Source organism: Mandrillus leucophaeus, unplaced genomic scaffold, assembly GCF_000951045.1.
Source record: "Mandrillus leucophaeus isolate KB7577 unplaced genomic scaffold, Mleu.le_1.0 Scaffold11, whole genome shotgun sequence".
NCBI lineage: Eukaryota > Metazoa > Chordata > Mammalia > Primates > Cercopithecidae > Mandrillus > Mandrillus leucophaeus.
Window position 1 is genome coordinate 806,167 of NW_012099209.1, and position 12,645 is coordinate 818,811.

General features: G+C 51.4%; 1 protein-coding gene across 1 annotated transcript in view; it reads right to left on the reverse strand.

The window, feature by feature from the left end:
* Positions 1 to 5,250: 5,250 nt before the first annotated feature.
* Positions 5,251 to 12,645, reverse strand: part of HAUS8 (HAUS augmin-like complex, subunit 8) — a 33,529-nt gene continuing 26,134 nt past the window's right edge. The window contains exons 10-12 of the mRNA XM_011991032.1: positions 11,195 to 11,336; positions 8,301 to 8,442; positions 5,251 to 5,668 (exon numbers count right to left, since the gene is read on the reverse strand). Coding sequence (XP_011846422.1) covers positions 5,422 to 5,668; positions 8,301 to 8,442; positions 11,195 to 11,336 — 531 coding nt within the window. The 3' untranslated portion in view covers positions 5,251 to 5,421. The remainder of the gene's footprint in view (positions 5,669 to 8,300; positions 8,443 to 11,194; positions 11,337 to 12,645) is intronic.

A 12,645-nucleotide genomic window follows, 5' to 3' on the forward strand; every position in this document is an offset into this window, starting at 1 on the left:
TGGGAGTTGCAGTGAGCTGAGATCACGCCATTGCACTCCAGCCTGGGCGACAGAGTGAGACGCCGTCTCAAAAAAAAAAAAAAAAAATCCTCCCACCTCAGCCTCTCCCCAAAATTTTTAATGTTCAGTTTATTAAGCATTTCCATCTAGGAAGTACATTTCCCCAAATATTTAAAGATTGTTATGCAACTAATAAATCAAACTATACATTAATGAACCAATTTCCTTAAATGGTTAAATGCTGATTGCAAACTTAGTCTTTTTCTTGCCATTGTAGTAATATATACATGATATTGATTACGTTAACCACTTGGGAGGTACAATTCATTAACATTAAATGCATTCCCAATGTATGCAACCATCACCATTATCTACACCCCAAATTTTGTTTTATCACTCCAGCCCTTGAAACAGTCTCCAATCCTCTACCCCAGTCCCTGGGCGTCTCGCTTCTACTTTCTGTCTCTAGGAATTTGGCTATTCCCTGTGGCTCCTATAAGTGCAATCATGCAACATTTGTCTGCCTTACTGAAATGTGGCTTTTAAATCATCATGCGTCTATGAGCAGAACATCAAATTAACCACCAAGGCTGGTGTCCCTGGATCCCACAGCCCAAAGCCCTGCTGAACAGAGAGACCCCACTGACCCGAGCCTGGGGGTTCCCTCCCTCCTTGCCCTGGACGGGGCTGGGGCCTGGGGCTTGTTTTCCACTAGCGAGATAGTTCCTGGGCCACCCGGGGCTCCTGCCGAGAAGCCTCCCAGCCCTGCTGGGGTCCCAGCCCACATTCCTGCCTTTTTGGTTAATTGGACTTGATTGGGTTCCAGGGAGTTCTGGAAGTTCCCCCTCAGTGATGGCAGAGACCCCTGATGTGCTTGGGAGGATTAGCTCAGTGACCCACTGACCCCAGGCAATTAGGAGCATTGGCTCTGAGCTCTCCCTAGGAGGACCCCATAATCATCCTGGGGTGCCTCCGCTGCAGACCCGCGTGGGATTTGGCTGTGCCTGGTGTGTCTTGGCATCCAGCTGGTTCCTAGCGCCAGGCACCCGGGCCAGCACTCCTCTCTCCTCGTCCTCTGTGGTTCTTTTTCCTCCTTTCTGTGCTGATGTGGAAGGTTCTGGTTCACATTTGCGTGAAAATTAGTTTTAGTTTTTCTTTGGGTGCTAACCTCACCTAATTACCTCTCTAATAACGACCTTAACTCCAAATACAGTCACATTCTGAGGGACTGTGTCACAACCTCCACGTATGAATTTTGGGGAGACACAGTTCAGCCCATACTCTTCCCCCCTTACAGAGGAGATGATGGAGGCTCAGAGAGGGGAAGTCATTTACCCAGGTCGCACAGCAGAAGGGAGTAGGAGTAACGTCCAACACTTACTGGGTGCCAGGCTCAATTTCAAGGCTGCGTTTGCCCCACTTGTTCATTTTGCCAGTGTCTATCGTGTCAGATGCAAATGGAAATGAAATACACTGATGGGACTGGACACGGTGGCTCATGCCTGTAATCCTAGCACTTTGGGAGGTAGAGGCAGGTGGATCACTTGAGGTCAGGAGTTTGAGACCAGCCTGGCCAACATGGTGAAACTCCGTCTCTACTAAAAAATACAAAAATCAGCCAGGTGTGGTGGCACACACCTGTAGTCCCAGCTACTCGGGAGGCTGAGGCAGGAGAATTGCTTGAACCCGGAAGGTGGAGGTTGCAGTGAGCTGAGATCACACCATCACACCACTGCTCTCCAGCCTGGGTGACAGAGTGAGACACCATTTCAAAAAAAAAAAAAAAACAGAAACAAAAAAAGAAACCTGGGTCTCACTCTGTCGCCCAGACTGGAGTGCAGTGGTGCAATCATGGTTCACTGCAGCCTTGACTTCCGGGCTCAAGCGATCCTCTCACCTTAGCTTCCCAAAGTGTTGGGATTACAGGTGAGATCCACCGTGCCCAGCCTCATCCCTTCCTTTCCATATTGCCTGTGGTTGCTTTTGTGCACCATGGTCGATCCAAAAACAAATTGAGTCAGTGAGACACAGACCATCCGGCTTTACTTCCTTGTAATCACACCTCTGGGGATTCCGAGTCCGGCCATCCTAGCCCCATGGCCTGGGATGTCAGGAGATGATGGTGGTCATTTTGAGCAGTGAGTTCCCTTGCAAGTCATGGTGGGAGGACACAGGCTACGTCCAGGACACATCCCCTGGAGGTGTGGGTGTGGAGACCATGAGCCAAATTCATTCATTGTCTAACATCAAACTCAATTCCCATGATGTAAGCACGTCAGCCTTACGGGGTCGGGCGCATGCTGATTTCCACCTGTGAGTGACATCTACCACTCCTCCTGTTGACTCTCAGCGGTGCCCAGCTTAGGTGGTAGATTCTAGGGTCTCCGATGTTGGAGGTCAAGACTGTGATGTAATAAAGTATTTTTTTCAACGTGTGTCCTGTGACAGTGACCAGTTCAGAAAACATAGAGCAAAATCTTAGTTCCAAATGAGTCAAGGTATAAATGTTAAGGCATCACTTGTCAATCTTGCACATAACATCTATCATATTCACATGCTGCCTAGTTTTGGGGTTTTCTTTGAATCAGAGTCTCACTGTCACCCAGGTTGGAGTGCAGTGGTGCAATCTTGGCTCACTACGACCTCTGCTTCCTGGGATCAAGCGATTCTCCTGCCTCAGCCTCCCAAGTAGCTGGCACTACAGGCACGCGCCACCACGCCTAGTTAATTTTTGTATTTTTAGTACAGGCAGGGTTTCACCATGTTGGTCAAGCTGGTCTCAAACTCCAAACCTCAAATGATCTGCCTGCCTCGGCCTCCCAAAGTGCTGGGATTACATGCATGAGCACTGCGCCTGGCCCAGAGACATCCTGTTTTATCTGCTTATGTGGATTTAATGATATTTTCTTGGGGTATAATGAAAAAAACTTTCTTGGTTTTTGTTCACAGCTCCTGGCACATAATTCCTAAATCCCTAGAATGGATATTCATTCATAGGATGAACGAAGGTCTTAAGACAACACTATGGGCCGGGCACGGTGGCTCACAACACTTTAGGAGGCTGAGGTGGGCAGGTCACTTGAGGCCAGGAGTCGGAGAGCAGCCTGGCCAATATGGTGAAACCCATCTCTACTAAAAACACAAAAATTAGCTGGGTGTAGTGGTGCACACCTGTAGTCCCAGCTACTTGGGAAGCTGAGGCAGGAGAATTGCTTGAACCCGGGAGGCAGTGGAGGTTGCAGTGAGCTGAGATCATGTCACTGCACTCCAGCCTCGGCGACAGAGCAAGATTTTGTCTCAAAAGAAAAAAAAAAAAGCACTGTGGAAGCGCTGGCTGAACTGAAGCGACTGCCTGGGGTTCCTCAATATCAAAGGTCTCCAGACAAGTCTGCTGTATTTGCCCCAGTTTATAGAAATTTTAAAAGCTGGAAGCCAAACACTACAACTTGAAACCCAATCTGGTCTCACTGGGGACAACCAGGCAGATTCGTCAAGACAAAGAATGACACAAAGGGCCGGGCACGGTGGCTCACACCTGTACTCCCAGCACTTTGGGAGGCCAAGGCAGGCAGATCACTTGAGGTCAGGAGTTCGAGGCCAGCCTGGCCAACATGGAGAAACCCTGTCTCTACTAAAAATACAAAAATTAGCCGGGCATAGTGGCGCATGCCTGTAATCCCAGCTACTTGGGAGGCTGAGGCGGGAGAATTGCTTGAATCTGGGAGGCGGAGGTTGTACTCCAGCCTGGGTGACAGAGCAAGGCTCCAACTCCAAAAAAAAACCAAAAAAAGCCCCCACACAGGAGCTCCTTTGACCCTCCCACCATGTGAGGAGGACACAGCGAGAAACTGGCCAATCAGGATTCAGGGTCTCACCAAACCCCAGTTCTACCAGCATCTTGAACTCCGACTTCCAGCCTCCGGAAGAGAGAAATCAACTTCTCATTTCTAAGCCACCCCATCTATGGTATTTTGTTATAGTAGCCTGGATGGACTATGACAATGGGATTGGGGTCGAAGTTTGGATGAAAACTGGGGCCAGGCCCAATGGCTCATGCCTGTAATCCTAGCACTTTGGGGACCTGAGGTCAGAGGATCACTTGAGCCCAGGAATTCAAGACCAGCCTGGGCAACACAGCAAGAGCAAGACACTACTGCCACACCAAAAAAATATTCAGCCAAGTGTGGTGGTGCATGCCTGTGGTCTCAGCTACTGAGGAGGCTGAGGTGGGAGGATCACTCGCACTCAGGAGGTCGAGGCTGCAGTAAGCCGTGATTGCATCACTGCACTCCAGCCCAGAAGACAGAGCAAGCCCTGTCTAAAAACCAAAGACAAACCAGGCAGCAAAACCCACACTTCCAGCAATACGAATTGGAAATGTGACATGGGGATCAGTAAGTTCCCAGAGCCCACACCGTGTGGGGTGGAAGCTGGAGAGTTAGAGGAAAATTTTCTGGGCCAAAGCCCCAGTGGAGCACAGATGGGGTTTATGGCAAGAGCCTGAGCATCTCCCGGTGGCAACTACTGAGACCTGGAACTCAAACATGTCCACTCTAGTTGAGGTGCGGGAGGCTGGGCCCCAGCGTTCAGTGGAGGTCCTGGAGGCCGGGCCTCAGCGTTTGGTGGGGGTCCTAGAGGCTGGGACCCAGGGTTCCCTGGTGGAAGTACGGGAGGCCGGGCCTCAGCATTCGGTGGAGGTCCTGGAGGCTGGGACCCAGGGTTCCCTGGTGGAGGTGTGGGAAGCCGGACCCTGCAGTCTCTTGAGGCTGCCAGTGAGACGGGGACCCAGCAACCTCCCGAAGCTGCCAGCAAGGCAGGGACCCAGCAGTTTCTCGAGGCTGCCTGGGACCATGACCCAATTATGAAGGCATCTCAGGCCCTGCAGCCAGAGCCAGTCGGGGTTGTAAAAGTGGAAGCTCCCTACTTCAGCCCCAGAAGCTGGGGCCGGGGTAAGGATGATGTGGATTGTTTTTGTTTTACCCCTTCTGTTGAATGTTTACAAACGCAAACTTGAGTTCTAATAAAGAATTGCATTTCCCTAAATAAATAAATAAAACAAAGCATGTCCACTCGAGGGCCAATTCCTAACTTGCTATCCTAAAACCACCCTTGTGACTGAAGGACATGAAATAATCTTGACGGTGGGATACTGGGCATGTCGTGGAGGCCCTGAATTTCAGGACCAGTCATCCAGAAGAACTCGAGACAACACAGGCCTTCCAACTGGCCCCCTTCATAGAAAACGGAGGCTTCAACTGCAAAACAGGTTTACTGTTTAAGTATCAAACAAGATTATCACATAAAAATAGCTACAGTGCTACGGTAGTGTATAAAGTGCTCAAGTGTCCTGAATGTAACCACGAGTCACCACAAGTCCCTCCCTGAATGAGAGACAGAGGGCGGGACTTCGCCCTGGCTGCTTCAAGAAAAGTCTTCCTTTGGGCTGATGAACGTGGCCTGAGTGGGGGCTGATGAGGCACCCAGGTTGTCGTCCTCAGACAGGGGCGTGTTCTTGGGTGCTCCCCGAGATTCTCTGCAGGCACCATCTTGATTGAAATACCACTGGCTGGGGGGCGCCATGCCCTGGGTCTCTTCCCAGACTTCCTGGTTTGCCAAGGCTGCCTCTTTGCTCACCTCTGCGGAGAGTTCCAGAACTTGGCTGAAGCTCCTGTTGAGGACGGGAGAAAGAACGGCTTTCACCCTCTGAGGTGAAGCACACGCGTGTGGTGAACGAGGCGCTGCCATGCGGGGAGGCGCATTTTCACACAGCCCACATGCTCAGTGGGAAAGGAGCAGCAAACAAGATCTGTCTGAAAAGACGCAATCAGGGAAACCCCCCAAAGAACAGCACCAGGCACAAAAGCAGGGACTCATTCATCCAAGAAATGTTCACGGAGCTCCGTGCTGTGCTGCTGCTGTGGCGGGAGTCTCTGTCCCCCACCAAACTCCCATTAAAAAATTAATCCCCTGGCCGGGCGAGGTGGGATTAAAGTGCTATAATCACAGAATTTTGGGAGGCCGAGGCAGGCAGATAGCTTGAGGCCAGGAGTTCGAGACCAGCCTGGGCAACATGGTAAAACCACGTCTGTACAAAAAAAATTTAAAAAGCTGGGTGCAGTGGTTGATGTCTGTAATCCCGGCACTTTGGGAGTCTAAGGCGGGTGGATCACCTGAGGGCAGGAGTTCAAGACCAGCCTGGCCAACATGGTGAAACCGTCTCTACTAAAAATATAAAAATTAGCCAGGCGTGGTGGAACGCACCTGTAATCCCAGCTATTGGGGAAGCTGAGGCAGGAGAATCGCTTGAATCCAGGAGACGGAGGTTGGAGTGGGCCGAAGATCGCGCCACTGGCACTCCAGCCTGGGCAACAGAGTGAGACTCTGTCTCAAAAAAAAATTAGCCAGGTGCAGTGGTGCACACCTGTAGTCCCAGCTACTTGGGAGGCTGGGGTGGGACAATCGCTTGAGCCTCGGAAACAGAGGTTGCAGTGAGCCGAGATCACGCCACTGCACTCCAGCTTAAGCAATGAAAATGAAACCCTATCTCAATAATAATAATAATCCCCAATGTGGCAGCAGCGAGAGGTGGGCCCTTTAAGAGGCGACTGGGTCAATCAGGGTTCTGCCGTTCATGGGTGAATGAGTCATCCCGGGAATGGGACTGTGGCTTTATAACCCTTTGATGTCTCCTGAATTGATCCATGGCCACCCACAGGAGAAAGAAATGCCACAGTGGCTGGCAGTTGTTTTGCATAAGTCCTTTTCCAATATTTTAAGCACTCAGAAAAAAATTTAGCATTGTAAAAAAGAGAAAAGATAGTCTTCTGGAAGAGGTGGAGAAAAGCGCGTGGTTAGAAATCTCCTGGGGGAGGTAAAAAAAAAAAAAGGGGGGGTCTTGATGGGTTTTGGGGGTCTGGACCCACAAGGATATGTGCTCTGTGAAAGCCACTGCACAGTCCTTTAAGATCTGGGCCATTTCTATCAATCAGAAGTTCAAAAAACATCCTCCTGGGACCTTACCCCGGAAGGCGTTGAAAACACCAACACGGCTGATGTGAGGGCGCCTGTGCTGCTGGGTTACTTTGAGGATGTGAATGACAGGTGACACCCTTTCTCCGCCAGCTGCTTGAGAACTTCCATGGATTTTTTTTTTTTTTTTTTTTTCTGAGACAGGGTCTTACTCTATTGCTCAGGCTGTAGTGCAGTGGCATGACCACAGCTCATTACAGCCTTGACCTCCCCAGGCTCAAGATGATTCTCCCACCTCTGCTTCCTGAGCAGCTGGGACCACAGGCATGCACCACTGTGCCTAATGTTTGTATTTTTTAAACAGAGTGGTCTGGCGTGGTGGCTCATGCCTGTAATCCCAGCACTTTGAGGGGCCGAGGTGGACAAATCACTTGAGGTCAGGAGTTCGAGACCAGCCTGACCTACATGGTGAAACCCTGTCTCTACTAAAAACACAAACTTAGCCAGGCGTGGTGGCGGGCACCTGTAATCCCAGTTACTTGGGAGGCTGAGGCAGGAGAAGTGCTTGAACCTGGGAGGTGGAGGTTGCAGTGAGCCAAAATCGTGACACTGCACTCCAGCCTGGGCAACTCTGCCTCAAAATAAATAAATAAATAAATAATAGAGACAGGGTCTCACCATGTTGCCCAGGCTGGTCTTGAACTCTTGGCCTCAAGTGATCCTCCCGCCTTGGCCTCCCAAAGTGCTGGGATGACAGGCATGAGTCAGTGCGCCCGGCCCTTCCATAGATGTTTCCAAGTGGGCAATGAGCTCATTTGCTCTTCTCTCCCCGCTGCTCTGCTTGAGTCTTACACTCTGTGAATCTAGGACCCACCTTATCCCCATTCACTCAAAAACGACTGAGAAGTGGGCTAGAAAAGGGAAATTAGCCAGGCATGGTGGGACACACCTGCAGTGCCAGCTACTGAAGAGGCTGGGGCGGGAGGATCACTTGAGCCCAAGAGTCTGAGGCTGCAGCGAGCTGAGATCTGCCACTGCACTCCAGCCTGGGCTACAGAGTGAGAACCTGTCTTTAAAAAAAAACACAAAAAAACACGGCAAGGGAACGCAAGGCAGGTGCTCTTGGAGATTTTGTTATCCACAATATGGATGACATTGACACCTGCTGGCCATTCTCATATTGTGCAACGTCTGGGAAAAGAGCAGCTCGCTCAGGGGGCTGAACCTCCTCTGAACTCCAAGAGGAACTCGGCACCACCCCAATAGGGCAGCCACCAACAGCCCTGAGCAAACAGGGTGCCACCTCTTTCTTAAAGCATTTTCCGAGGTACCTTCGGAGCTCGAGGTCCTTTTTCTCCGTCACGTCCTTGAGTTCGCTCAGTAAGTCCAGCACCTGCACATTTTCTTCCGAATCGCCAACGTCAAGTGCGGCCAGGAGGTGCTGAGTGGTCACCAGTTCACGCTGCAGGGCATCTGGAGGGGAAGAGGCATGGTGGGCGATGGATGGCAAGGTGCCCCACGCAACACACGCGGGAGTGGAGTGGCCAACAGGCTTCCCTCCCGATGCTCGGCTATCGTGCTGGAACCGTGGAGAGCGCACAGGGAAGAAGTGGAAGCCAAGGAAGACATTCGTGCCTTCTCCATCCCGTGCTCTGAGATTGTGGGACAGGCACGTCCACCACCCAGGAGGACATTGGAATAGAACTGAAATGTCACTCTGGGATCCTCAACAGAAACCAATGCAAATGTGAAAAAGGCTGTGCTATGCCAGGGAGAATGCCTGAGGTCTCCCAGCCAGACCACGAGCAACTGAAAAACAGTCCTTGTTCCCTGCGCCACTGAGCAGAGGGATGCCTGCAACTGTGGGGCCTGTGTCACCTGCACTAGGACAACACGCCCCCTTCCCCGACACACGTCACATCAAGGCCAGTCGTACATGAGAGTCACATTTTGGGAGCCTTTTAAGCGCCGTATCAGCCAGCCTCTTCTCCCTTCAGCTATGGACCGAATTATGCCCTCCCCAATACGTACATTTCACTCCAACTCTCCACTCCCAGTGAGTGACCTTAACCGGTAACAGGATCTTTGTGGATGGGGTGGAGTTAAGATGGGTGGGCCTAATTCAGTGACTGGTGTCCTCATCAGATGCGGGAAATTTCTTTTTTTGTTGTTTTTGAGAGAGTCGGCTCTGTTGCCCAGGCTGGAGTACAGTGGCGCAATCTCGGCTCACTGCAACCTCCACCTCCCGGGTTCAAGTGATTCTCCTGCCTCAGCCTCCCGAGTCGCTGGGATTACAGGCACCTGCCACCACAACTGGATAATTTTTTTTGGATTTTTAGTAGAGACGGGCTTTCACCATCTTGGCCAGGATGGTCCTGAACTCCTGACCTCGTGATCCCCTGCCTCAGCCTCCCAAAGTGCTAGGATAACAGGCGTGCGCCACCATGCTGAGCCTGATGCAGGAAATTTCAATAACAAGACAGCCAGGGAGGAGGCCACGTGAAGACGGGCAGAGAATGGAGGGACGCAGCCAGAGCCAAGGAACGCCAAGGGATGACAGCAGCCACCAGCAGGTGGGGGAGAAACAGGATGGGCTCACCCGACAGCCCCTGGAGGGAGCCAATCTCATCAATGCCTTGATTTCAGACTTCTGGCTGAAATCAAGACTCCCAGAACTGGGAGGGAATATCTCTGTTGTTTCAAACCACCCATTCTGTAGTCACTTGGTATGGCAGCCCCAGAAAACTCAACACAGTCCCTAGGCCAGTTCCCAGCAACTACCTAAGAGACTGAGCGTTTTCTGAGAGTTACAGATGTGGAGGTGACCGCAGTTATAAAATCAGAAACCTGGCCGGGCGGGGGGCTTACGCCTATTCAGGAAACCAGTGCTTTGGGAGGCCAAGGTGGGAGATCACTTGAGTCCAGCAGTTCTAGATCAGCCTGGGCAACATAGCCAGACCTCATCTCTACAAAAAGATAAACAATCATTAGCCAGGTGCGCCAGGCACAGCGACTCATGCCTGTAATCCCAGCACTTTGGGAGGCCATGGCAGGCGGATCACCTGAGGTCAGGAGTTTAAGATCAGCCTGACCAACATGGAGAAACCTCGTCTCTACCAAAAATAGAAAATTAGCCGAGCATGGTGGCACGTGCCTGTAATCCCAGCTACTCAGGAGGCTGAGGCAGGAGAATCGCTTGAATCCGGGAGGCGGAGGTTGCAGAGAGCCAGGATTGTGCCACTGCACTCCAGCCTGAGCAACAAGAGCAAAACTCCGTTTCAAAAAGAAAAATTAGCCAGGTGCAGTGGTGGATGCCTGAAGCACTAGGGAGGCTACTACTCAGGAAGCTGAGGTGGGAGGATCTGAGCAGAGCCTGAGAGGTTCGAGGCTGCAGTGAGCTATGATTGCACTACCGCACTCCAGCCTGGGCGACTACGCAAGAAGATTCCACCTCCAAAAAAAAAAAAAAGAAAAATGGCAGGCCATGGAGACTCAAGCCTATAATCCTAGCACTTTGGGAGGCCAAGGTGGGAGGACTGCTTGAACTCGAGTTCAAGTCCGGCCTTGGCAACATAGTGAAATCCCGTCTCTACAGAAAAAAAAAAAAAAAAAAAAATTAGCCAGGTTTGGTGGTGCACACGTGTACTCCTAGCTACTTAGAAGACTGAGGTGGCAGATCACTTAAACCCAGGAAGCAGAGGTTGCGGTGAGCTGAGATTGTGCCACTGCACTCCAGCCTGGGCGACAGAGCGAGACGCTGTCTTTGGGAAGATACCTGTTCTGAAGAGAATTTAAGATGCAGCGTGGCAGTTTTTTCACACTTGCCAAAGTTTTCAAGTTAGAGATTAGGTGGGAATCCTATGCCTGAAAGGGACCTCACTGCTCTGCTGAGGGAAAGTCGGGGTGCGGCTGGTGGTCTTGTCACCTCGCGACCACGAAGGCACATTTGTTGGGCACAGGACTCAGGAGACTACAGGTCGTCCCTGCAAAATGCCTTTCGGCAGGACAGATCACTGTGAATCCCACTGCCCAAGGTTCAAATCCCAGTGTGGTTACTTACTCAGGGCGAGACCCTGGAGGAAGCACAGCCTGACCAGCCCTCCCCATCCTCTGCTTGAGATGGGGAAGAGGACACTTGTGGCGATGACGTCGGGCCCACGGGAAGCACCCACACACACTCCTCGCCCCACCTGCTGCACACGCACTGGGATGTCCCGTTTCCTACCTAAAAGCTGCTGCCCGTCTCCCTCCAGGTAGATGGACCTCACGGGCAGCTCGTGCCTGGTGGTGTCCAGGGCCGTGGCGAACGTCCTGTATTGCTCCTTGAAGCGTGTGGCCACTGCCTCGAAGGGGCTGAGCATGTCGATCTGTAAGCAGAAGGGATAATGCGGGGAGACCCTGGAGTCCCCTCTCTGGAAGCTTAACGGATTGTGCAGGGTTAAGATACAGCACTGTTCTTCACGACCCTCGAGGGGCTCAGAGCTCAGGAAGTTTCCAAGGGTGTGGTGAGCTCTCCCCAAGAGAGCCAAGTGGACGGTACGGCGGCCCAGGCCCCTTACTGAGAACGCACGTCTGCTTTCCAGTGGTTCTAGGCTTAGGCCCTAAGCTGGACCCACCTGCTTTAGAGCACTGCGACTAAACGTCTGCCTTCCACAAGGCCACTTCCGGCACGGCCCACTCCCATCCCAAACATGCTGTCTGGGTCTTCATGGGGGTTTGAAGTGATATACAGTTGACCCTTGAGCAACATGGGAGTTTGGGGCATCAACTCCTGTGCAGTCAAAAATCCGTATATAACTTTTGACTTCCCCTGAATTTACTGATAACAACTGTTGACTGAAACCTTACTGATTAACAAACATCCAATAAACATGTAAATAGATTAGCATCTATACACACATACCCCACACACACCACACACACACCACACACACACCATACACACACCATACACATCACACACACACACACACACACGCACACACACACATGTTGAGACGTAGTCTTGCTCTATCTCCCAGGCTGGAGTACAGTGGCACAATCTCTGCTCACTGCAACCTCCGCCTCCCGGGTTCCAGCGATTCTCGTGCCTCAGTCTCCCAAGTAGCTGGGTTACAGGCACGCATCACCATGCCCAGATAATTTTTTGTATTTTTAGTAGAGACACGGTTTCACCATGTTGGCCAGGCTGGTCTTGAACTCCTGACCTCAAGTAATCCACCCGCCTCAGCCTCCCAAAGTGCTGGAATTACAGGCGTGAGCCACTGCACAAATATTTTTTTTACAGACAGATCTTACTGTGTCGCCCAGGCTGGAGTGCTGTGGAGTGATCACAGCTCACTGCAGCCTCCACCTCCCAGGGTCAAGCAAACCTCTTGCCTCAGTTTCCCAAGTAACTGGGACTATAGGCATATGCCACCACACTTGGCTAATTTTTAATTTTTATAGAGATTGGCCAGACGCGGTGGCTCACACCTATAATCCCAGCACTTTCAGAGGCTGAGGAGGGCGGATCACTTGAGGTCAGGAGTTCAAGCCCAGCCTGGCCAACATGGCAAAACCCTGTCTGTACAAAAACATTAAAAAATTAGCCAGGTTTGGTGGTGCACACGTGTACTCCTAGCTACTTAGAAGACTGAGGTGGCAGATCACTTAAACCCAGGAAGCAGAGGTTGC